The sequence below is a fragment of the Ammospiza caudacuta genome, chromosome 29 (genome assembly GCF_027887145.1).
Source record: "Ammospiza caudacuta isolate bAmmCau1 chromosome 29, bAmmCau1.pri, whole genome shotgun sequence".
Lineage (NCBI taxonomy): Eukaryota > Metazoa > Chordata > Aves > Passeriformes > Passerellidae > Ammospiza > Ammospiza caudacuta.
Window position 1 is genome coordinate 5,310,405 of NC_080621.1, and position 25,146 is coordinate 5,335,550.

A 25,146-nucleotide genomic window follows, 5' to 3' on the forward strand; every position below is an offset into this window, starting at 1 on the left:
GTGGATGGGGATCACGGCATCTTGATTCGTTTGATACTGCTGGCAGTGCACTGTCGAGGTGGCAATTGTCACTCATTGCTTTTCCACCTTCAGGAGACCTACTGCAGATGGTCTTTCTGGTAGTCCAGTCAAAGTGTTCAGCTGCTTGATGTTTTCTGCAGCTGTTCCAAAAGCCCATCTGAGTCCCTTCGGGTCTTTGTAATAGCCGTTCTGGAGGAAATCTGTGCCCAGAATACACAGGGCCTCAGGGCCAGTCACAATAGGATGTTTTTTCCACTCCTTCCCAGTCAGGGTCCCTTCAGCTTCCTACAGGGTCAATAGAAACAGGTTCTGTCCCCACATGTCCCGATGGTATCAGGGTACGCTGAGCACCAGTATCAACTAAGGTGTCATATTTCTGTGGCTCTGATGTGCCAGGCCATCAAATCCACACTGTCCAAAAGACCCGTATTTCCCATGCCTCTTCCTGGATAGAGGCAGGGCCCCTGTAGCCCTGGTTATCATTTCTTTCCTGGGCATACATACTAGAGGTTCTTTCAAGGAGATCTGACAGATCATACTCTGTAGCAGACCCAGAGCCTACAAGGGCTCCCTGGTGTTCAGAAGCCTAAGATAGGAAATGCCAAGTCATGATGACTGGACCTTAGAAGCCCCCCTCTTCTGCCTTCGGACCCCTTGCTCTGTAAGACTATAGGTCACTTTCCTTTGACCCTTACTAGTGGACATTTTCCAAAACCCTTGTACCCTATATAAAGAGCTACTTTTGCCCAGCTTGGCAGAAGAGCTGTCCCTGAGACCTTCACAGAAGATTCAATAAAGACATCACTGTGGAACCTCATAGAGCTTTCTCCTCTCTCTCCCTGCATCTGCCTGCCTGCAGCACCTAGCAAGCTAAGAGCTGAAATCACAATGAGCTGATAATCACTAAAAGAGCTGATATCACTTAAGCTTGCTAAGGTTGCCTGCAGCTAAGAACTGCTTGGGAACTCAGACAGGTGGACAAGCTTGTGCTGGGCAGGACTGCGCTATGCGGACCCCATTGCAGCTCACTGGGCACACCTCAAAGCCCAGCAAGGGCCACATTAATACTCAGCAGCTCGGTTATGGAAGGTTGAGGCTACCTTCACTTTAGTGGAGTTCCCTTGGTAGTGTTTCCCTCCTTGAGTTGACGCACCCGTGCTGCCCGGACAGAAGTGGGTTTCCCATCCCACCTCCCCATGTCTGCCCCATGGTCACACAGAAAAAAACATAGGTCAGCCTGTGGTGTGAACCCTCTCTCTCTAGCTGGGGGATGTTTGGCTCTGACTCTGTGATTCGCACTGGTGCTGTATGGGAACTGTTCTTCCTCACCTCCTCCCCCATCTCCCTCATCTGCTCTTTGAGTTCTTGGACCATGATAGAGACATGAGCCTGCACTGGGCCATTGATCATACTTTCACAATTCCCAAGCTTGTTGGCTACAGAACCCACTGTCTCTCAGTCGGTATTGACATTAATCATTGCAATGAATGTGGTGGCCCCAGAGATGGCCCCAGATTTGCCAGACTCCACAACATTTGCCCTGTGCACCTGGCCTTGTCAGGGTCATTATCATGCTGTCCATCCCTCCCAAAGAGTACCTCCAATACTGCCACTTCTCTCAGCTGTTGGATCCCTTCTTCAAAGGTCTTCCAGTGCATTCTATGATGGTGCTCCTGCATTTTCTCTCTGTGGACAAACCTCTCTCTGACACTCATTAAAAGCTGCTCCCAGAGGGAAAGGGACCCTGGCTCCCCTACGAATACCTGATTCACACCTGAGTCCTGTGTCAAGGATCCCAAATGCCTTGCCTCACCACCATCCAGATGCACACCTGTACCGATAAGGTCTCAGACCAGTAACCAGGTTGTATAAGCCTCACATCATACTATGTTTTTGTGTAGATTATAGAAACTTTCATATGTCAGGGATTCAGTGATGGTCTCAACTGTTGGCTCCCCTGTGGGTTGTGAGGGCTCCTTTATCTGGGTACTCTGATTTCATCTCTGACTTCCTTGTTTCTACAGGGGTGGCTGCTGCTGGCTGTGACTGCCTTTGCAGTTCAGCTGGAACCTGGATGGTTGTAACATCTGTGGGTTCCACTGCTGCACCATCAGACTCTCTCTCTCTGAGGCGGGGGGGGGGGGGGGTGTCTCTCACCAGCTGGGGAAATGTGCTCCTTCAGCATCTGGCTCATCTCGTGTATCTCCTTCACCAGAACCCCACCCAATCTGTGTGGTTCATTTTTGACATGGGCTGTGGGGCTGGGGCTGTTTCTTGGGCAGCATCCCTACTTTCTGAGGTAGGTGTCAGGGTAGTTATCCAGGTTAATCTTCCCTTATCTCTGAATGCTTAATAGAACAAGCATATCAGCAACACCAACAACTATATGGTATCATTAGCATTTAGAGAAGATTTGAACTCTTTGAAAACAGGTGGGGCAGATCCAAAGAGCTGGTTGAAGGGTTGGAAAAAACTTTACCCCAGTGTCATTTCTTTACAGTAGGTACCAATATTAAAGTAAGCCCAAAACCATACAGTTAGGGTGTGGTAGCTTGAATCTGTGTGCCTGCTTTCTAGAGTAAGTTAAAAATGCATTAATTCCTCACCTTATTAACCCATAAAGCAAACCAGATAACAGCCACAGAAGCCTTACTTATAGGATTCATTTTTAGACAAGAGCCTGCAAATGGGAGAAATCTAGCCACAACCACATGCCACCCAAGCCAGGGTAAGCTGGACCACACGGTGACACTTAATGAGGTTTCTGTATCAGCACACAAAAATTAGGTTACTCAAGAACTGTTATTCCTTTTTCCCCCTTTTACTTTAAGTGCACTTGGGCCCCATGGTGTGCACCAAAATCTGTCTTGGTTTGAAAAGACAGGTGTCTGCTAAGGAAGGCAGGAGCCTTTTTAAATGGAAAATGTAAACCCCCTCCCTCCAACTTAGTATGATTTTGAAATTAAGGGGTTTTCAGGCAGAGTTATGGAAATGTGAATAACAGTTCTTTACTAGGAAAACTAAAAATATAAATGTAATAGTACAAGAAAACCCCAAACCACTGACAGAGTCAGAATATGACCTGACACCCTGTTGCTCAGGGTGTTGGTAGCAGTCTGATTAAATGGTGGCTGCAGTCCTCCTGGAGGGACAGATGGGGTCCTGTTGAAGCAGTGATCCTGGAGAAGAGTGCAGTTTTCTCCTGATGGTCTGGTGATACTGTTGATGGGCCTGGTCTTTCTCTGGGAATCCAGTGTAGAAAAAGGCTGCTATTCTGGGAATCCAATGGGAAAAGACTACTCTGGTGTTCCAAATTTCAGATTCTATTTAGGTAGGAACACTTGACTCCTCCCCTGGGTGGAGCATCTCACAATGGGGTGATGCAATTTTATCAGTCAGGCTCAATGGCCCATTAACAGAAGACATCTCCCTGGAGGGAGGATGGGTTGTGAAAGAGATAAAGTAAACTGCCCAATTAACAGAAGATAACTGCCCTACCTCTGACATATGGGAAATAGAATAAAAACATCTTACAGCCCAGGATAGTCCCATATTCCCATAGTCCCATTCCCAGTCCCTGTCCTCATTACTGATCTCATTCCTAGTCCCTATCTTGCTTTTCTAGTCCCATTTCCAATCCGGGTCCCATTTTACCAGTCCCTGTCCCCATTCCCAGTCCTGTAACCTCTTCCTGTCCTGCATTCACAGTCCTTATCCCCATTGTGGGTCCCTGTTCCCATCCCCAATCCCATTCCTGGTACCAGTCCCTGTCCCTATTCCTGGTCCCAGTCCCTGTCCATATTCCTGGTCCCATTCCCAATCTCTGCCCCCATTCCCAGTGCCATTTCCTGTTCCTGTCCTGTATTCTTAGTCCCAGCCTCCATTCCTTGTCCTGTTCCCAGTCCCTGTCCTCATTCACGTTTCCAATCCTGGTTCCTGTCCCAGTTCCCGATGCCTGTCTCCATTCCCAATCCCTTTCCCAATCCCAATGTCAGTCCCTGTCCCCATTCCCTGTTCCTTTCCTCCATCCCCTTCCCATTCTTGGTGCCTGTCCCCATTCTTGGTCCTTGTGCCCATTTCCAGTCCCTGTCCCTTTTCCCAGTCCCATTTCTAGTTCCTGTCCCCATTCCCTGTCCCATTCACTGTCTCTGTCCCATATTTCCATTCCAGGTTATGGATTTTCACTCCTTATGACATATTTCCAGTCCCATTCCCAGTCCCAATCCTGCATACCCACTCCCTCTCCCAGTTTCCTGCCCCTGTCCCCATTCCCAGGCCCATTCCCAGCCTCTGTCCCCATTCCTGGTACTGTTTCCCATCCCTGTACAGATTCCCTGTCCCCATTCCCGGTCCGATTCCCTGTCCCTGTCCCCATTCCTGCTTCCTGTCCCCATTCCTGGTTCAGTTCCTGATCCCCGTGCCCTCTCACCGGATACTGCCACCATTGCTCCAGCCCCTCGGATCCCCCCCTTACAAGGTGGCTGAAATTCCCAGTTAAATTCCTAAGTAATCCCTGCAGGGCCTTTTCCCGGTGCTGCCCAGAGCCAGCGGGACCTCCCCCTCACTTCCTAAAATTCCTCCTCTAGTTCCAAGACCAGGATCTGTGCCCATTCCAAATCTCCAATGGGATCTGTGCCCATTCCTGTTCTACAACAGGTTCCATGCCCATTCCCAATCTCCAACAAATTCCATGCTCATTCCTGGTCTCCAACATGATCTGTGCCCATTCCCAATCTCCAACATGATCCATGCCCATTCCTGGGATTATCACAAATCTTCAGGTTTATCTCAAAAAATGCATCCCCTCTGGATCATCACAGCTTCTCAATCCCTGCCTTCTTTTTCTGCTTTCCACCCTCTTTTCCGCCCTTTTCTCCCATTTTCCATCCTTTATTCCCTCTTTTCTGCCTCTTCCTCTTGGAAAAAGAGGTGGGTAAAAAGCAGGAAAATAGCAGAGCAACCCTGGGAGCAAGAAATTAAAATATTATTTAAACAATCAATTAAAAACAGAGAAAAAATGAGGGGAAAAAAGTCATCAAAACCCACCAAAGGGCAGAGAAATTTTTAAAATTTGCTGTCAAAATAAAGATGGAATTTGGCCCCAAATTTCCTCCCCAAAAATAGGGAAAAACCCAAGGCAAAGCAGCTCCATGCATCATGAATCTGATGGAAAGCCAGAAGAACCAAGGAGCAGGAGGAATGGGAGGGGAAAAGAAATGAGGAATTGAGAGAAAAAATGTGGGGAAAAAGAAAACCAACTGAGCTGGGGAACAAAAGGGGGAAAAGGAGGACAAAAGGAAGAAAAGTGGGGGAAGGAGGGAGAAATGGGGGGAAAATGGGGGTAAAGAGGGATAAAAGGGGGAAAGGAGGAAAAAAACCAGTGAAAAGTAAAAACGGAGAAAAAGAAAACAAGGGGAAAAAGAAGAGGAAAAAGAGGGAGATAAAAGAGAAAAAGGAGGGAAAAGAAGAAAAAAAAAAAGCCTCACTTCAGCAGCCACCCAGTCTCTGGGGACACCCAGCGATCTCACTTTGATCCGATGTGCCCCCTGCTCAGGATCATCCCCTGGTCCGTCTGCCCCCCAGCCCAGTGTCACCCCAGGTCCCAGTGTCTCCCCCGTCCCAGCAGCACCCCTGTGCCCGTGTCCCCCTTGCTCGGTGTCATCCCCTGGTCTGTACCCCTCCTTGTCTTAGGCTGCAATGCAAGATGTAACCAGCAGTATGCATTCTATCACCATCTGTTGAAACCAGGGGGAGCAGTGCTCTTTATCTCTTCCATGACCCATCCGTCATAACTCCGGGGGGGGGGAATATCCTCTGTTAGTGGGCCAGCTGTTAAAACCAAGTGGGGCAGTTTTCTTTATCTCTCCCATAACCTCTGTCCAGGGGAATATCTTCAATTAACGGGCCATTGAATGTTACTGCATGACTGATAAAATTACATCATCCCATTGTGAGAAGCTCCGCCAAGAGCGAGGAGCCAAGCATTCCTAACTGGATATAGTCTGAGATCTGGAACACCAAAGTAGCCTTCTCCCACTGGATTCCCTGAGGAAGACCAGGCCCATCTGCACCACCACTGGACCTTTGGAGGAAAACTGCACCCCTCTGCAGGATCACTGCCTCAACAGAACTACATCTGTTCCTTCAGGAGGACTGCAGCCACCATTTAATTGGAATGCAACAAACACCCTGACTAACAGGGTGTCAGATTGGATTCAGACTCTGACAGTGATTTTTTTGGTACTGCTGCATTTTTTATTTTATTTTTCCTAGCAAAGAACTGTTATTCCTATTTCCATATCTTTCCCTGAGAGCCCCTTAATTTCAAAATTATAGTAATTTAGAGGGAGGGGTTCACATTTTCAATTTTAAGGGAGGCTCCCGCCTTCCTTAGCAGACACCTGTCTTTTCAAACCAAGACAGGCAGCAGGACCATCAAACCCAACCTGCTCAACCCTTGTTTCCCCCAAACTGGGATTTCCCATTTCCAAACCTTGCAAGAGGAGGAGGTCGTGAGGAAGAGGAAGATGGCCTAGGAGGCCCAGGCAGGTGAGGAGGAAGTCAGTGCCCCTTTCCCCCTCTGTCCTCCTCCATCTCCCAGCCCAGCACGGTCCCCGGCTGCAGGACAACCCTGCTGCCAAAGCTGTCCTGCTGGGGACGCACTGGGGGGATCTCCTTGCCCTTCCCTGTGGCACGGAGGCAAATCCCATCCTCTACTTGTCCTTCCTCTCCCAGACCAGGAGCTAAGCATGGAGACCAGGGAGGACAAATCCCCACAGCAGAACCTTGTGGAAGAGGCTGTTTTGAGTGGCTCCACAGCACAGGAATCCAATGGGGAAGAAAAGCCCTGGAGATCCCTCACGAGGAGGGGCTGCAAACGCAGATCATGGGGATCTGAGGAGGAAAGACCCACCCTGGGCCGAGGAGGCGGCCGGAGCTCAGAGCTGGGGGTCAATGAGCAGCTACAGGTAAGGAAAAGCCCCACAAGAGCTTCAAATGTGGGAAGAGCTTCAGCCAGAGATCCAACCTGATTCACCACATGAGAATCCACACAGGGAGAGGCCCTACATATGCGAGGAGTGTGGGAAGAGCTTCAGCTGGAGATCCAACTTGACTGTCCCCCTGAGGAGCCACACCGGGGAGAGGCCCTACGAGTGTGATAAATGCAGAAAGGGGTTTCAGACCAGCTCTGATCCTCTCAGGCACCAGTGCACTCACACAGAGGAAAGGCCCTTCTACTGCCCTGACTGTGGGAAAGGCTTCAAGTACAACTCCTCCCTTGTCAGCCACCAGCACATGCACACCCAGGAGAAGCCCTGTGAGTCTCCCAAGTATGGGAAGAGATTCACCCACAAGTCGAACCTGATTGTCCACAAGAGGATCCACACTGGCGAGAGGTCTTACAAGTGTGGGGAGTGTGGGAAGAGCTTCTGCCAGCACTCCCACCTGATCTACCACCTGAGGAGCCACACTGGGGAGAAGCCCTACGAGTGTGATAAGTGCAGGAAGAGGTTCCAGACCAGCTCTCATCTTGTCAGGCACCAGCACATTCACACAGAGGAGTGACCCTTTTGCTGCCCTGACTGCAGGAAGGGCTTTGGGGACAACTCCACCCTCGTGATCCACCAGCGCACCCACTCCGGGGAGAGGCCCTATGAGTGTCCAGAGTGTGGAAAGAGCTTCTCACAGAGCTTCATCTTGAGCAGACACCAACAGAGCCAGCACAAAGGGAAGCCCTGCAAGTGCCCCGCATCCAGGGAGAGTTTCATGCACTCCTCCAGCTCCATCCCCCATGGGATCCACACTGGATGATCCCCAGTGACCCCCAGTGAGCAGAGCCACGGTGATCCGTGGTGCCGGTGATCCGTGTTGGGAAGACACCTGGCTGGGGGACTCCACACTCCACATCCTCCTGGCTCCCCATGGGCACCTGCACACATCCACAGCCCAACATCAGAAATCCCTTGTGGAGAGCTGATTTGTTGATCTCTGACCTCAGAAAAATCTCCCTTTTTGCATCTTCTGGTTTCATCAAGCAATACTGGATGGCCTTGGAGGTCGTCTCCAACATAAATCCATCCTTTTAATTCTGTCTGGCCCACGGGCATCTTCCACAACTAAATGGGGACAGACTGGGGCAAACCCTTGATTTTGGATCCTGTGAGGTGGAAAAGGTACCCAATTCTTCTGTATAAGTCTAGGGGTATGAGGAAGAGACCTCCAGGGAGTCAAGGGCAAGAGAAGTTTCAAACAGCTTCCAGATTCAGGGAAAGTACAAGCCCACTTGGACTCCTTCATCCACTTGATGGCTGTTGTATGAAAGGATATTAAAAAATTCAGTTTACACACATATTTATGGGGTCTCCCACAGCCTTCTGGCAAGAATGCCTAATTGGAGGTTCCTTACTGGCATTGGGAACACCCCCCTCCATAGCTGGATTCCTGTTTCACACTCACACTAAAGCAGAAACCAAACCAAGTCAATGTCCCCATCCCCATTGTCCCCATTGGGACTCTCACCTGTGACATCTGTGGCCGGGGACAGATGTCCCGCGGTGGCACGGCGTGGGGCAGCAGCGCATTAAGCAGGTGGAACAGCAGGGCCCCGTCACCCAGCGCCTGCGCCAGGTCCCACACCTGTCCCCTGGGGCTGCTGGCCCGGTGTCCAATGGGCAGGACGCACGTGGTCACCAGCCAGTGGGCACACTGCCACCACACCTCCATGGGGACACAATGGGGACGCCTGGGCAGGAACTGGTGGGAGGGACTGCTGGGGAGGTGCATCCTGGTGGGATAAACTTCAATGGAAGAACTCCAATGGAGGTGGGTCCTGGTTGGATGAACTTCTGTGGAGGAGCTGGTGGAGGTGGATCCTGGTGGGATGAATTTCAGTGGTGGTGGGTCATGGTGGGATGAACTGCTGTAGAGGTGGGTCCTGGCAGGATAAAATTCTATGAAGGAACTGGTGGAGGTAGGTCCTGGCAGGATGAATTTCACTGGAGGTGGGTCCTGGCAAGATAAACTTCTGCAGAGGAGTCAATGGAAGAAGGTCCAACCATCAGCTTCTGGCCAGGAGCTGATGGAGATGGGATCCTGGTAGAGATGAGATCCTGGTGGAGATGAGGCCCTGGTAGAGATGAAATCCTGGTGGAGATGAGATCCTGGTGTCACTCCCCTGTCCAGAGCAGCACCAGCTGAGGCCCTGCCTTGTGTGGCCTTGGCAGGACCGCGTCCAGTGAGGAACCCCTGGATGACCTCTGGATGACCCCTGGATGACCTCTGGATTACTTCTGGACAAACCTCAGCACCTCCAACTGCTCCTGGGCCACCTCCCACGGCTCAGGAGGTCCCTTCCCCCCCCGGAGGTGACACAGGGGACAACAGAAGCTGGGCCCGGGTGGTGGCTCCAGGGTGACTTTGTGTCACAGCGGCGGCACCGGGCAGGAGCTGCCACCAGGGGGGTGGTCGCCACATGAGGACAATGGGGGGATGTGGGACACGAGGAGGGATCTGGGCTCCTGGGGCTTGGAGAGGGGACAAGGTCACAGGAGGGGTCCAGATGAGCCAGACATGGTGGCCCAGGAGGGTCCAGGTGAGCCGGACATGGTGGACCAGGGCATCCAGCAGGGTGTCCAGGACCTCTCAGGGGTCTCAGGATGGACCCAGGTGCCCAGGTCCAGGAGGTGACCCAGTTGTCCAGGTCTGACCAGGGGTCCTGGAGGTCACCCAAGACCTTTCAGAGGTCTCAGGATGGACCCAGGTGTCCAGGTCCAGATGGACCCCAAGTGTCCAGATCCTACCAAAGGTCCTGGAGGTCACCCAGGTCCTTTCAGGGGTCACCCAGGTGTCCAGGTCCAGGTGGGCCCCAAGTCTCCAGGTCCCACCAAAGCTCCAGAAGGTGACCCAGGACCTTCCAGGTGTCACCAGGGTGACCCAGCTCTCCATGACCTATTGGGGGGGGGGGGGGGGTTCATGGGTTCAAGGAGGAGGATCCTCCCCACCCCCCAGCCCTTTACTGTCCCCCGCTGTCTCCGCTGTCCCCGCTGTTCCCCCACCCCGGTGTCGCGCCCCCCCCTCGGGTGTCCCTGCGATGTCCCCGCGATGTCGCAAGCCCCGCGCTGGCCCCGCGCCAGCTCCTTCCCCGAAATGATGAACGACCGCCCCGCCCCTCCCCCACCCGAGGCTGCGGGACCCCTCTCCCGACCAGCGCCACCCCCCCTTTGTCACCAGGGTCCCGGCGGTGTCACCCCCTCCTCACCCAGGTGGCCGCAGGCGACCAAAGGTGGCCAGAGCGCCACCCCCACCCCCATCCTGACCCCTCCCCATGGGTGGAGGCGGGGCTCGGGTTACCCATTAACCCCCCCCCGGGGCCACCCCTATAAAGGGACTCCCCCCCTGTCGCTGTCGCCGTCGCTGTCCCTGTCCCCTCCCTGCAGCCATGGGGGCTCCGGCGCTGCCCCCTCGCCCTCCTCATCCTCTTCTCTTCCTCCTCCTCGGATTCCTGGTGCTGCTCGGGACCCCCGCCCGCGCTCAGCTGTGAGATATTGGGGACCCCCACCCCAAACTCAGCCCCAACCATGGGACTCCCACCCAACCCCATCCATGGGACCCCCCCCACCCCCACCCCTGGGACCCCCACCCCACTATCCATGGGACCCCCCAAACCATGGGACCCCCCTCTCATTCGTGCGACCCCCCCCCCCCAGTTATGGGACCTCCCCCCCTCACATGTCCGTGAGACCTCCAAACAATGGGACCCCCATGGAATCCCCTTTTTTGGGACCCCCCCACCCATGGGTGCTATGGGGACAGATTTTGGGGTTTCTGGGTGCTCTGAAGTCCCCAAGGCTTTGTGAGGTCCCCAAGGTGGTTTTGGGACAAATTTTGGGGTTTCTGGGTGCTGTGAGATCCCCAAGTTAATATTGGGACAGATTTGGGGGTTTCTGGGGTTTCTGAAGTCCTTAAGGTGTTTTGGGGTACAGATTTTGGGGTTTCTGGGTGCTGTGAGGTCCCCAAGGTGTTTTTAGGACAGATTTTGGAGTTTCTAGGTTCTGTGAGGTACCCAAGGTGTTTATGGGGTCCCCAAGGTAATTTTGGGATGGATTTGGGGGTTTCTGAGGTTCCTAAGGTGTTTTGGGGGACAGATTTTGGGGTTTCAGGGTGCTGTGAGGTCACCAAAGGTTTATGGGGTCCCCAAGGTAATTTCAGGACAGATTTGGGGGTTTCTGAGGTCCCCAAGGTGTTTTGGGGGACAGATTTAGGGGTTTCTGGGTGCTCTGAGGTCCCCAAGGTGTTTTTGGACAGATTTTAGGGTTTCTGGGTGCTGTGAGGTACCCAAGGTGTTTATGGGGTCCCCAAGGTAATTTCGGGACAGATTTTGGTGTTTCTGAGGTCCCCAAGGTGTTTTGGGGATAGATTTTGGGTTTTCTGTGCCCTGTGCCCCCCCAGAGCCCTGTGCCAGCCCGTTGCTGTCCCCAGCGTGACCATGGTGACCCCGGTCATTGCTGTCCCCAGGGTGACCATGGTGACCCCGGCCGTGCTGCGGCTGGAGACGGATGAGCAGGTGCTCCTGGAGGCCCCTGGGGTGACCACAGCCACCCAGGCCCTGCTGCTGGTCCAGGACTTCCCCCAGAAGCGCCAGGTCCTGTTCCGGACCAACGTGGCCCTGAGCCCGGAGCAGGGCATGATGGCCATGGCCACCATCAAGGTACGGAGTCACCTTGTCACCCTGGTCACTGTCACCTCCCTTTGATCACTGTCACCAACCCCCAGTCACTGCCACCATCAAGGTACATTGTCAGCCCCTCTGGTCACTGCCACCACCCCCCTGGTCACTGTCACCTCCCCCCAGACAGTGTCACCCCCTCTAGTTGCTGTCACTCCCGGTCAGTGCCACTCCCCCCCCATTGATCAGCACAGGTCACTGTCCCCACGGTCACTGCCTGGGATGGGAAACGGGAACTGACCCCTGAGCGGGGGTGGGGAATGGCCGGGGGGTGCAGTGGTCACTGCTGGGGACAGTGATCACTGCTGGGGACAGAGGGGTGGTCACTCCTGGTGTACATGGGGATGGTCACCTCCAGGTGTTCCCACAGATGTCCCCAATGTCCCTGTGGATGCCCCAGTGTCCCCAGTGCCCCCTGTCCCCAATGTCCCCAGTGTCCCCAATGTCCCTGTCCCTGTGGATATCCCCAATGCCCCCTGTCCCCAATGCCCCCTGTCCCCAATGTCCCCAATGTCCCCAATGTCTTCTGTCCCACAGATGTCCCTGTGGATGTCCCCAGCGTCCCCAATGTCACCGTGTCCCCAATGTCTCCAGTGTCCCCAATGTCTCCAGCATCCTCTGTCCCCACCCTGTCCCTAATGTCCCCAATGTCCCCATTTTCCTCCCTGTCCCCAATGTCCTTTCCTCCCCTTCTCCTCTGTGTCCCCAATGTCCCCAGCGTCCTCAATGTCCCCAATGTCTCCAATGTCTCCAGTGTCCCCAATGTCCCCAGTGTCCCCTGTCCTCATGGATGTTCTCAATGTCCCCAGTGTCCCTGTCCTGCTGGATATCCCAAATGTCCCCAGTGTCCCCTCTCCCCACTGTCCCCACTGTCCCCAATGTCCCCTGTCCCCAATGTCCCCAATGTCCCCCGTCCCTAATGTCCTCAATGCCCCCTGCCCCTCTGGATGTCCCTTGTCCCCGTGGATGTCCCCAATGTCCCCAATGTCCGCACTGTCCTCAGGTGCCAGCCAAGGCGCTGCTGCAGGCGCCAGGGAAGCAGTTTGTGGCGGTGACAGCACAGGTGGCCGCGGTGACACTGGAGAAGGTGCTGCTGGTGGCCCTGCAGAGCGGCCACATCTTCGTGCAGACCGACAAACCCATCTACACCCCGGGCAGCACCGGTGGGACACCCTGGGGACACTGCAGGGACAGCTGGGGACAGCTGGGGACACCACAGGGAGAGCTGGGGACATTGGAGGGGATGGGGACAGCGAGGGAATGGGGACACTGTGGGCACATCACAGGCAGAGGGACACCCCCAGCAGCACCGGTGAGCAACCCTGGGGTCACCGGGGGACAGCTGGGGACACTGCAGGGACACTGCGGGGACAGCTGGGGACACTTCAGGGTCAGTTGGGGACACTGCGGGGATAGGGACACTGTGGGGACATCACAGGCGTGGGGACACCTCAGAGGGCTGGGGACACTGCCTGGGCCACCAATGAATGAGTGAGGACACCTGGGGACACCCAAGGACACCTGGGGACACTGTGGGGATGGCGACACTGTGGGGACACCGAGGGGATGGGGACACTGTGGGGACATCACAGCTGTGGGGACACTTTGAGGGCTGGGGACACCGTGGGGGGTTGGGAACACCTCAGGGTGATGGTGGCGCCTCCCGGTGATACCTCAGAGCACTGGGGACACCTCGGGGTGCTGGGTCCTCTCTTCATGGCATCTTGGGGACTTGGTGGCACCTTGGGGTGTCAGTGTCACCCATTTGGGACCTCCCTGTGATGTCCCCATTGGGACCCAGTGTCCCTTCCCTGTCCCTGCTCACCTTGTCCCCTCTGTCCCCTCTCAGTGCTGGATGTCCCCACATGTCCCCTCCCCTTGTTCCCTTGTGTCCTCTCACCCTGTCCTTGTCCCCTCTCACTTTGTCCCCTCTCACCTTGTCCCTTGTGTCCCCTCCAAGTCCTCTGCCAGTGCTGGCTGTCCCCAAGTGTTTTCTCACGTTGTCCCCTCACCTTGTCCCCTGTGTCCCCTCACTGTGTACCCTGTGTCCCCTCCCAGTGCTCTGCCGCCTCTTCACTGTGAGCCACCTCATGCAGCCGGTGGCCAAGACGGTCATTGTGGAGGTCAAGGTGAGTGTCCTGGGGTGACACAGGTGGGTGACATGGGTGGGTGACACACAGGTGACACGGTGCCACCCACGTGTTCCCTCAGACGCCCGACAACATCATCATCAAAGTCCTTGTGTCATCTCCGACCAAAAACGGGATCCTGTCCCTCACCCACAACCTGCCCGAGGTTGTCAGGTGGGTGTCACCATCCCCCGCGGTGGCCTGAGGACAACTCCTGGGTTGTCACCTCCCTGTCACCTCCCCGTCACCTCCCCCAGCTTGGGCATGTGGACGATTTCGGCCAAATTCGAGGATTCTCCGGAGCAGGATTTCAGCACCCAATTCGAGGTCAAGGAATACGGTGGGTAAAGGGGTGAGGGGTGGGCTTGAGAACATCAGGGGCTGTCACCAAGGGGTGGCAGTGTCACCAATGTCACCGATATCACCAATGTCACCACTGTCACCCCGCAGTGCTGCCGAGCTTCGAGGTGTCCCTGATTCCTGAGAAGAAGTTCCTGTACATCGACAGCCAGGAGGATTTCAGGGTGTCCATCCTGGCCAGGTGACAACAAAATGTCCCTTTTTGGGGACAAAAGTGTCCCCTCTGGGGTCACAGCTGTGTGGCAGACAGGGGACAGCTGGGCTTGGCTGATGGCCCTGGGGATGGCATGGGGACATGGTGGAGGGGGACACAGGGTGACACAGGGGGACACAGGTGGTGGCAGGGATGGAATGAGATGGGGTGGCAGGATGGGGACATGGGGACAGAGTGACTCAGTGACACAGTGACAGGGTGACACAGTGACACGGTGGCACAGTGGCTGTCCCCAGGTACAGCCTGTCCTGTGGGGACAGGAATGGCTGTAATAGGGATGTGCAGGGGACATGATGACATGGTGACACGGTGGCACAGTGACAAGGTGACAGGGTGGTACAGTGACACAATGGCACGGTGGCTGTCCCCAGGTACCTGTACGGGAAGCGCGTGGAGGGGATGGCCTTTGTCCTCTTCGGGGTCATGGTGGACAACGAGAGGAAGAGCATCCCCCAGTCCCTGCGGCGCATCCCGGTAAGCCTGGCACTTGTCCCTGTCCCCAACACTGTCCCCAACCCTGGCACTGTCCCCAACCTTGTCCCGGTGAGCCTGGCTGGCACTGTCCCTATCCCCAACCCTGTCCTACCCCTGTCCCCAACCATGTCCCCATGTCCCCAGTATGTCCCCAGGTCCAGGCTGGTGATGCCAATGCCCTGCTGTCCCTCTGCTGTCCCTCTGCTGTCCCCCTGCTGTCCCTAACCCTGACCCCATGTCCCCAGTGTGTCCCCAATGTGTCCCCAGTGTGTCCCCAGTGTATCCCCAGGTGCAGGACGGTGATGCTGACGCCCTGCTGTCCCTAACCCTGTCCCTATGTCCCCAATGTGTCCCCAATGTGTCCCCAGGTGCAGGATGGTGATGCTGACGCCCTGCTGTCCATGGCTCACCTGCGCGAGCGCTTCCCTAACCCCCAGGAGCTGGTGGGACACTCCCTCTATGTCACTGTCACCATCATCACCGAGTCAGGTCTGTGTGGGGACATGGGGGAACATGGGGAACATGGGGGGACACGGGGGGACACAGGGGGCCAGGAACAGCAGGGGACACGGGGGCATACGAGGGGACATGGGGGGACACAAGGGGACTCTGAAACAGATGGAGAGGATGCAGGAGACAGGGTAGGATGAGGAGATGGGGGAACACCTGGGGTGGGGGACAGAGACCCCAGGTGACATGGCCACCATGGTGTCCCCACAGGCAGTGACATGGAGGACGTCCAGGGTGGTGGCAGGGGGACATAGAAGAGACAGGGACAGCGAGGATGGGGAGCACCTGAGATGGGGACAGGGACCAGAGGTGACATGGCCAACACGGTGTCCCCACAGGCAGTGACATGGTGGAGGCCCAGCTTGGTGACATCAAGATCGTGACGTCCCCCTACAGCATCCACTTCACCCGTACCCCCAAGTACTTCAAGCCAGGGATGCCCTTTGACCTCATGGTTGGTGACATCTTGGGGACAGCGGTGGCCCAGGGTGGTGGCACGGGCCCCACAGGGTATCCTGGGGTGGGGACAGGGCACAGCTGGGGGTGGAGGAGGAGTTGGTCCCTGAGTGATGTTCCTGTGTCACCTGGGAGGGGCTGGGGACCGTGAGCTGTCCCCGTGTCACTGGGGTGGCACTTCCTGGTGCCAATGTCCCTTTGCAGTGCCACCACCCTTTCCCGGTGCCACCACCCCTTCCCAGTATCAAGAGTCCCCTCCCAAGTGCCACCACGCCTTCCCAGTTTCCCTTTCCAGTGCCACCACCCCTTCCCAATATCCCTTCTCAGTGCCACCACCCCTTCCCAGTATCAGTGTCCCCTCTCAGTGCCACCAGCCATTCCCAGTGTCCCTTCCCAGTGCCACCACCCCTTCCCCATGTCCCCTTCCCAGTGCGACCATCCTTTCCTAGTGCCACCACCCCTTCCCAGTGTCCCACTCCATGTCCTCCCATAATGTCCCCATGTCCCCCAGTGTCCCCTCCAGGTTTATGTCACCACCCCCCCGATGTCCCCTGCAGGTTTATGTCACCAACCCCGATGGGTCCCCGGCGCCACGTGTCACCGTCCAGGCCAATGGCTTCCAGGGCCAGGTGTCCACCCGGGGTGATGGCACGGCCAGGCTGGTCCTCAACATGCCAGCCACCAAGGACAGCGTCCCCATCACCGTGAGTGGGGGCACCACTGTCACCTCACCGGGGTGGCCCAGGGCTGGGGAGGTGACCAGGGCTTGAGGTGGCTGAGATGGCCAGAGTGACCAAGGACAGGGGGGTTGAGGTGGCTGAAGTGACCCATGGTGGTGATGAGCAAAGGTCAGGACAGCAGGACTGGACATCCATGATGGTCACAGGATCATCCAGGACAGAAGGACTGAACATCCATGATGGTCAGTGGACCATCCATCCACTGGACTGTGGTGGTCAAGATGTCCAGGATGACCAAGGACCGGGGGGTTGAGGTGACTGTGGTGGTCAAGATATCCACAGTGATCAAGGACCGGAGCTATCCTGGCCTCCACTGGCCAAGGAGAAGGATAGCCCAGGTCAGGCTGACCATGGTAGCCAACTCACTTGAGCTGACCAAGACATGACAGTCACCAAGGACCAGGTGTCAAAGAGACTGGTGGAGGTGTCCACAGTGGTCAGTTGTCCATGGTGGCATGTGGCCAGGATGACCAGTGACTAGGAACTGGGATGGCCAAAGCCAGGGAGACCAAAGTGGCCAAGACATTGAGGGTGGCCAGGGGCCAAGGTCAGGGGGACCACGGTGGTGGAGTGGCCAAATCATCCAAGGTAGAAAATGGTCAGTTTGAGGGTGGAGATGGTCACCAAGGACGAGGGCACCAGGGAGAGGCAGGGAGACCATGACAGACAAGACCTTTGTGTGGCCAAGACCTCCATGATGGCCAAGACCTCTGTGGTGGCCAAGACCTTCATGGTAGCCAGGATCTCCAAGGTGGCCAAGCCCTTTGTGGTGGCCAAGACCTCCATGGAGAGCAAAATCTCTAGGGTGGCCAAGATTTCCATGGTGGCCAAGGCCTCCATGATGAGCAACACACCTCCATGATGGCCAAGACCTCTATGGTGGCCAAGACCACCATGATGGCCAAAATCTCCATGATAACCATTACACTTACATGATGGCCGAGACCTCTATGGAACCTCTATGGTGGCTGAGCCCTCCATGATGGCCAAGATCTCTGTGGTGGCCAAGGCCTCTGTGATGGCCAAAATCTCCATGATAACCAACACACCTCCACGATGGCCAAGACCTCTGTGGTGGCCAAGACCTCTATGGAACCTCTATGATGGCCAAGCCCTCCATGATGGCCAAGACCACCATAGTGGCCAAGACCTCCATGGTTGCCAAGACCTTTATAGTAGCTGAGCCCTCTATAGTGACCAAGTCCTCCATGATGGCAAGACCTTTATGGTGGCCAAGACCTCTATGGAACCTCTATGGTGGCCAAGCCCTTCATGATGGCCAAGACCACCATGGTGGCCAAGACCTCCATGGTTGCCAAGACCTTTATAGTAGCTGAGCCCTCTATAGTGACCAAGTCCTCCATGATGGCAAGACCTTTATGGTGGCCAAGACCTCTATGGAACCTCTATGGTGGCCAAGCCCTCCATGATGTCCAAGACCTCTATGGAACCTCTATGGTGGCCAAGCCCTCCATGATGTCCAAGACCTCTATGGAACCTCTATGGTGGCCAAGCCCTCCATGATGGCCAAGACCTCTATGGTGGCCAAGACCTTTACAGAACCTCTCTGGTGGCCGAGGCCTCCACACTGCCCCCAGCCAGGCCTGTGTCCCTCCCCGCTGACCGAGTGCCACCCTGTCCCCTGTGCCAGGTGCAGACGGCGCAGGCAGGGCTGCCCCCAGAGCGCCAGGCCTCGCGGCAGATGACAGCCCAGGCCTATCGCAGCCAGGCCGGCTCAGGCAACTTCCTGCACCTGGCGGTGGCCGCCACCGAACTCCAGCCCGGGGACAGCCTGGCCGTCAACTTCCACCTCAAGACCAGCAACAACAACGTCCGCAACTCCGTCCCGTTCTTCACCTACCTGGTGGGTACCCGTGGTTGATCAGTGGTGCCCCCACCTTTACCACCTGGATGTCCAGGGACCTGGAGGATATTTAGATAACCTTGGGGGGCCCTTGAGGGACTTGGGGGGCACCTGAAGGCCTTGGGGGACCTTTGAAAGGGTCTGGAGGACTCTTGAGGGACCCTTGAGCGATCTGGGGGACCTTTGGAAAGGTTTGGGTGGCCTTGAGGGACCCTTGAGGGATCTAGGGGACCTTTGGAAGGGTTTGGGGGACCTTGAGATCCTTGGGAACATTTAAGAACTTGAGGGGACATTGAAGGATGTCCAGATGGTCACCAAGCTTGGGTTCCTGGCAGATCATGACCAAGGGACGCATCCTCCGAGCCGGCCGGCAGCGGCACGAGGCCGGGCAGAGCTTGGTGACCATGACCCTGCCAGTGACGGCTGAGCTCATCCCGTCCTTCCGCATCGTGGCCTACTACTACGTCATGCCCGGCGAGATCGTGGCCGACTCCGTCTGGGTGGACGTCAAGGACACCTGCATGGGCTCCGTGAGTGTCCCCTAGTGGTCCCAGGGGTGTCAAAGGGGGTCTTGGAGGCATTGGATGGGCCTTGGTGGTGGCTGGAGCTGACCTTGAGGTGGCCCTTGAGGGGTCTGGGAGGCCTTGGTGGTGTTTGGGGGGGTCCTTGAGAGGTTCGGGAGGTCCTTGAGGGGTTTGGGAGGCCCTTGAGGGATCTGGGAGGTCCTTGAGGGGTTTGGATATCCTTGAGGGGTTTGTGGGGCTCTTGAGGTGTTTGGGAGGTCCTTGAGGGGCTTGGGTGGCCCTTGAGGGAGGTGGGAGATCCATGAGGGGTTTGGGAGGCCTTGGATGTGCTTGGGGGGCCCTTGAAGGACCTGGGACATCCATGAGGGATTTGGGTGGCCTTGAAGGACCTGGGAGATCCTTGAGGTACCTGGGTGGCCTTGAGGGGTTTGGAAGGTCCTTGAGGGACTTGAATGGCCTTGAGAGGGCTTTTGAGGGGCTTGGGGCACCCTTGAGGGACTTGGGAGGTCCTTGAGGGGGTTGGGAGATCCTTGAGGGACCTGAGAGGTCCTTGAGGGACTTGGGTGGCCTTGAGGGACCTGGAAGACATTTGGATAACCTTGGGGAGCCCTTGAGGGACTTGGGGGGCACCTGAAGGGCTTGGGGGACCTTTGAAAGTGTTTGGCGGAGTCTTGAGGGAGTCTTGAGGGCTTTGGGGGGCTTTTGAAAGGGATGGTGGGGACCTTGTGGGACCTTGAGGGATCTGTGAAACATTTGGAAGGGTTTGGAAGACCTCGAGATCCTTGGGAACCTTTGGAAGAACTTGAGGGGACATTGAGGGACCTGAGTGGTGCCTGGTGGGGATTTGGAGTCACTTCTGTGGTTTTGGACACTCCATGAGGAGCTTGGACATCTCCTGGGTGACCCAGGTGGCCCTGGTAGCCCTGGTGGCCCAGTGATAGCCCAGCCCATGGCCACCAACTGCTCCTGGAGGTACAAATTTGATGTCTGCCGTGGTGGGGGAGAACAAAAGTGGCTTTTGGGGACATCTTGGGGACGTCACCTCCTGTGTCTGTGGCAGCTGATGGTGAAGGGGGCAACGGAAGGTGACAACCGTGTCCAAGAGCCGGGGACAGGGATGAGGCTGCGCATCGAGGGCGACCACAAGGCCCACGTGGGGCTGGTGGCCGTGGACAAGGGGGTCTACGTCCTCAACAAGAACAAGTTCACCCAGACCAAGGTGGGTGGCCCTGTCCTCGATGTCCCCAAGGGGTGGCCATGGCCATTCCCAGCATCCGTGGGTGGTGGCCGCCATGGTTATCCCTGTCCTTGCTGTCCCATGGTGGTGGCCATCATGGTTGTCCCTGTCCCCATCATCCCCTGGTGGTAGCCATCACAGTTGTCCCTGATGTCCCATGGTGGTGGCCATCATGATTGTCCCTGTCCCTGCTGTCCCATGGTGGTGGCCATCATGGTTGTCCCTGTCCCCATCATCCCCTGGTGGTGGCCGTAGACAAGGGGGTCTACATCCTCAACAAGAACAAGTTCACCCAGACCAAGGTGGGTGGCACTGTCCTCGATGTCCCCAAGGGATGGCCATGGCCATCCCCAGCATCCTTGGATGGTGGCTGTCATAGTTGTCCTTGTCCCTGCTGTCCCTGGATGGTGGCCATCACAACAGTCCCCATCATCCCTGGGTGGTGGCAGTGGCCATCATGGCTGTCCTGTCACCTCTGGGTGGTGGCACTGGCCATCACAGCTGTCCCCATCATCCCTGGGTGATGGCAGTGGCTGTCACAGCTGTCCTGTCACCTCTGGGTGGTGGCAGTGACCATCACAGCTGTCCCTGTCCCCATCCCCATTGTCCTTGGATGGTGGCAGTAGCCATCACAGCTGTCCTGTCACCTCTGGGTGGTGGTACTGGCTGTCACAGCTGTCCTGTCACCTCTGGGTGGTGGCAGTGGCCATCACAGCCGTCTCCTGTGGGCACAGGTTTGGGACACGGTGGAGAAAAGTGACATCGGCTGCACAGTGGGCAGTGGCCGGGACAACGTCGGCGTCTTCGCGGACGCTGGCCTGAGCCTGACCACCAGCGTCAAGGTCACCACGCCCCAGCGGTCAGGTGGGTACAACTGTGGTGGCATCTTGGGGACAGGTGTTGGCACCTCAAGGAGGTGGTATCTTACAGAGGTTGAGCCTTGGGGATGGAGCAGGTGACATCTCAGGGGTGGTGGAGGTGGCACCTTGGGGATGGGGGAGGTGACAGGGATGGTGGAGGAGGTGGCACCTTGGGGATGGTGGAAGTGACGCTTCAAGGATGTGGCACCTCAGGGACCGGGGAGGTGACACCTTGAGAATGGGAAAGATGACCCCTTGAGGATGGGAGAGGTGACATCTCAGGGATGGTGGAGGTGACCCTGAACTTTGGGATGTGACACCTGGGACACCTTGAGGTCCTGACCAGTGTCCCCTCTGTCCCCAGAGGTCCTGTGTCCCCAGCCTGCCAAACGCAAGCGGCGCTCGCTGGCACTCGCCGAGTACAAGGGCACCAAGGGTAGGTGGCACTGGGGTGTCCCTTGTCCCCAGGGGTCACCAGTGTGTCCCTTGTCCCTGAGGCTGCCAAAGTGTCCCAGACCCTGAGGCACACAAGTGTCCCATGTCCTAAATGCCACCAGAGGAGTGTCCCATGTCCCTGAGGGCCACCAGAGCGTCCTATGTCCCTGAGGGCCACCAGAGTGTCCCATGTCCCTGAAGGCCACCAAAGTGTCCCATGTCCCAGTCAATACCAGTGTCCCATGTCCCTGAGAGCCACAAGTGTCCCATGTCCCTGAGAGCCACCAGTGTCCCATGTCCCTGAGGGCCACCAGAGTGCCCCACATCCCTTAGAGCCACCAGTGTCCCACATCCCTGAGGGCCACCAGTGTTCCATGTCCCTGAAGGTCACTGGAGTGTCCCATATCCCAGTCAACATCAGTGTCCCATGTCCCTGAGAGCCACCAGTGTTCCATGTCCCTAAAGGCCACTGGAGTGTCCCATATCCCAGTCAACATCAGTGTCCCATGTCCCTGAGAGCCACCAGTGTTCCATGTCCCTGAAGGCCACTGGAGTGTCCCATATCCCAGTCAACATCAGTGTCCCATGTCCCTGAGAGCCACCAGTGTCCCATGTCCCTGAGGGCAACCAGTGTCCCATGTCCCAAAGAGCCACCAGAATGTCCCACGCCCCAAGGTCCCCATTCCAGAGCCATCAGAATGTCCTACACCTCCAAGGTCCCCATTCCAGAGCCATCAGAATGCCCCACACCCCTGAGGTCCCCATTCCCAAGAGCCACTAGGGCCTGTCCCAGCCCTGTCCTGGTGTCCATCAGCGGCTGAGTACTCGGACAAGCTGCAGAGGAGGTGCTGTGAGGATGGGATGAAGGACAACCCGATGGGACACGGCTGCGAGCAGAGGAGTGAGTACATCCTGGAGGGCGAGTCCTGCGTCCACGCCTTCCTCGACTGCTGCAGATACATCAAGGCCAAGAGGGACCAGCAGAACCTCTCACCCAGCACCGGCCTGGCCAGAAGCAAGTGTTGGGTCACGGAGGGTGGGAGAAGGTCAGGGAGGTTGGAGGAATCTCGGGTGGAGCTTTGGTGGAGTGTCTTAGGTAGGTTTTGGGTGTTCATTGGTGGATCTCAGGTGAAGGTGAGCTTGAGCAGAGCTTGGGTGAAGGTTGGATGTTCTTTGGTGAAGGTCAGGTGAACCTTGGGTGTTCTTTGGTGAAGGTCAGGCGAACCATAGATGTTCTTTGGGTGTTCCTTGGGTATTCCTTGGTGAAGATCAGGCAAAACTTGAGTGTTCCTTGGATGTTCCTTGGGTGTTCCTTGGGTGTTCCTTGGATATTCTTTGGGTGTTCCTTGGACTTTCCCTGGTGGAAGGTCAGGTGAACCTTGGGTGTTCCTTGGGTGTTCCTTTGATGTTCCTTGGGCGTTACTTGGATGTTCCTTGGGTGTTCCTTGGGCGTTCCTTGGGTGTTCCTTGGATGTTCCCTGGGCATTCCTTGGGTGTCCCTTGGGTGTTCTTTGGATGTTCTTTGGGTGTTCCTTGGATGTTCCTTGGGGATTCCTTGGGTGTCCCTTGGGTGTTCTTTGGATGTTCTTTGGGTGTTCCTTGGACTTTCCCTGGTGGAAGGTCAGGTGAACCTCAGACATTCCTTGGGTTCTCCTCAGGTGGAACTTGGGTGAAGGTTGGGAGGGTCTTGGGTGGGTTTGGGGCATCTCTTGGATGAAAGTCAAGTGGCCCTCAGGCATTCCTTATGCGATCCTTGGACAACCCATCAAGGCAATGCTTAGGTGGCAGTTGGGTGACCTTAGGCAAGACAAAGGGTGGCACTGGGGTGGTGCTGGGTGGCACTGGGGTGGTGTTGGGGTGATACTGTCTCCACTCAGGGGTCTCAGCCCTGAGGCCATGTTCAAGAGGTCCAATGCCACCTCCCCCAGGCCATGAGGACGAGGATCCCTTCTTGGAGGACGATGAAATCGTCTCGCGGACCCTCTTCCCCGAGAGCTGGCTGTGGCAGGTGGAGCAGCTGACGGAGCCACCCAACGAGCTGGGGTGAGCTTGGACCTCCTGTCCCACCACCTTCCCACTCCACAGCCCAGCCTGGGCACGGTCATCCTGTCCCCATCCAGCTTGGACATCTCTGGAGACCAGTTATGGTCACCCCAAAGCCAGACAAAGGTCACTGCTAAACTCCCAGTCCAGCCTCAGGGGTTCTTGGTCCACTCAGGGGTCATCTCCAAGTTCCTGGTCCTGCCTGGGGGTCTGTGGGGCGGGGACATCTCTGGGGACCAGGGAGGTCCCACTGTGGGTTTGGGACATCTCTGGGGACAAGAAAAGTCCAGCTGTGGGTTTGGGACATCTTTGAGGACCAGGAAGGTCCCACTGTGGGTTTGGGACATCTTTGAAACCAGGAATGTTCCACTGAGGGTTTGGGACATCTTTGGGGGCAAGGAAAGTCCAGCTGTGGGGTTGGGACATCTTTGGGGAACAGGGAGGTCCTGCTGTGGGTTTGGGACATCTTTGGAGACCAGGAAAGTTCCCAGGGCTGGGACTTCTCTAGGGACCAGGAAAATCCCATGGTGACACCCCCTGAGCCTGGCCTGGGGTGGGCCATGACCCCCTTGGTCACTCCTATCCTCTCCAGGGTCTCGGGCAAGACAGTGCCCGTGTTCCTGCAGGACTCCATCACCACCTGGGAGGTCCTGGCCGTCAGCCTCTCCCCCACCAAAGGTATGGGGTCATGGAGGACAAGAGAGTTCCTGAGGCCAGCAGAACATCCCCAAACCTTGTGGGGGGTCCCTGAGACCTGAAGGGTCCCCTAAGCTTGGGGGTTTCACCAGGATTTGAGGGATCTCCAAAATCTGAGGGGAGATGCCTCAAAGTCTGGTGGCCATCCTTGGGATTTGAGGGATCTCCATGGAACTTGAGAGATCTCCTAAACTTTGGGATTCAAGGGGTCTCCTAAACCTTGGGAGGACTCTGTGGATCTTGATGGATCTCCTAAATCTTGTGAGGGCTCTGTGGGTCTTGATGGATATCCCAAACCTTTTGAGGACTCCCTGGACTTCCAGGGATCTCTGAAAACCTCGGGGCTGCCTTGGGGACACGAGGAGTCCTCAACCCCAAACCCTCACATGTCCCCAACCCCAGGTCTGTGCGTGGCCACCCCCTACGAGATCACAGTGATGAAGCAGTTCTTCATCGACCTCCGCCTGCCCTACTCAGTGGTGAGGAACGAGCAGGTGGAGATCCGCGCCATCCTCTACAACTACTGGCTGCACGACATCACGGTCAGTTGGGGACATTTTTCTGGGGACACCAAACATCACCCTCTCCAGACCTCAGGGGTGACCTCCTTGTCAACGTCCAGGTGCGCGTGGAACTGGTCCACAACCCCGACCTGTGCAGCCCCTCCACGGCCAAGCAGCGCTTCCAGCAGGTGCTGCAGATGAAGGCCCAGTCCTCGCGCGCCGTGCCCTTCGTCATCGTCCCCCTCAAGCTCGGCCAGCTGGACATTGAGGTCAAGGCATCTGTCCGTGACCGATTTGTGGGTGATGGCGTCAAGAAGAAGCTCCGAGTGGTGGTGAGTGGCCACCGGTGGCCGTG

The 25,146-nt window shown here is 56.4% G+C and overlaps 2 protein-coding genes across 2 annotated transcripts in view; both read left to right on the plus strand.

Annotated features, from left to right (window-relative positions):
- Positions 1-7,017: 7,017 nt before the first annotated feature.
- Positions 7,018-7,587, plus strand: LOC131569203 (putative zinc finger protein 286B). Its single transcript, XM_058821401.1, has one exon. The coding sequence runs from the start codon at positions 7,018-7,020 to the stop codon at positions 7,585-7,587; it is 570 nt and encodes a 189-aa protein (XP_058677384.1).
- Positions 7,588-10,427: 2,840 nt separating this feature from the next.
- The window catches only part of LOC131569108 (A.superbus venom factor 1-like), a 28,446-nt gene continuing 13,727 nt past the window's right edge, over positions 10,428-25,146 (plus strand). Inside the window, exons 1-21 of the mRNA XM_058821332.1 lie at positions 10,428-10,557; positions 11,536-11,728; positions 12,750-12,909; positions 13,805-13,875; positions 13,958-14,049; positions 14,133-14,215; positions 14,326-14,416; positions 14,821-14,923; positions 15,292-15,412; positions 15,772-15,887; positions 16,447-16,593; positions 18,281-18,493; positions 18,829-19,023; positions 20,078-20,236; positions 20,989-21,118; positions 21,479-21,550; positions 22,364-22,564; positions 23,478-23,592; positions 24,185-24,270; positions 24,691-24,830; positions 24,911-25,123. Coding sequence (XP_058677315.1) covers positions 10,460-10,557; positions 11,536-11,728; positions 12,750-12,909; positions 13,805-13,875; positions 13,958-14,049; positions 14,133-14,215; positions 14,326-14,416; positions 14,821-14,923; positions 15,292-15,412; positions 15,772-15,887; positions 16,447-16,593; positions 18,281-18,493; positions 18,829-19,023; positions 20,078-20,236; positions 20,989-21,118; positions 21,479-21,550; positions 22,364-22,564; positions 23,478-23,592; positions 24,185-24,270; positions 24,691-24,830; positions 24,911-25,123 — 2,799 coding nt within the window. The 5' untranslated portion in view covers positions 10,428-10,459. The remainder of the gene's footprint in view (positions 10,558-11,535; positions 11,729-12,749; positions 12,910-13,804; positions 13,876-13,957; positions 14,050-14,132; positions 14,216-14,325; positions 14,417-14,820; positions 14,924-15,291; positions 15,413-15,771; positions 15,888-16,446; positions 16,594-18,280; positions 18,494-18,828; positions 19,024-20,077; positions 20,237-20,988; positions 21,119-21,478; positions 21,551-22,363; positions 22,565-23,477; positions 23,593-24,184; positions 24,271-24,690; positions 24,831-24,910; positions 25,124-25,146) is intronic.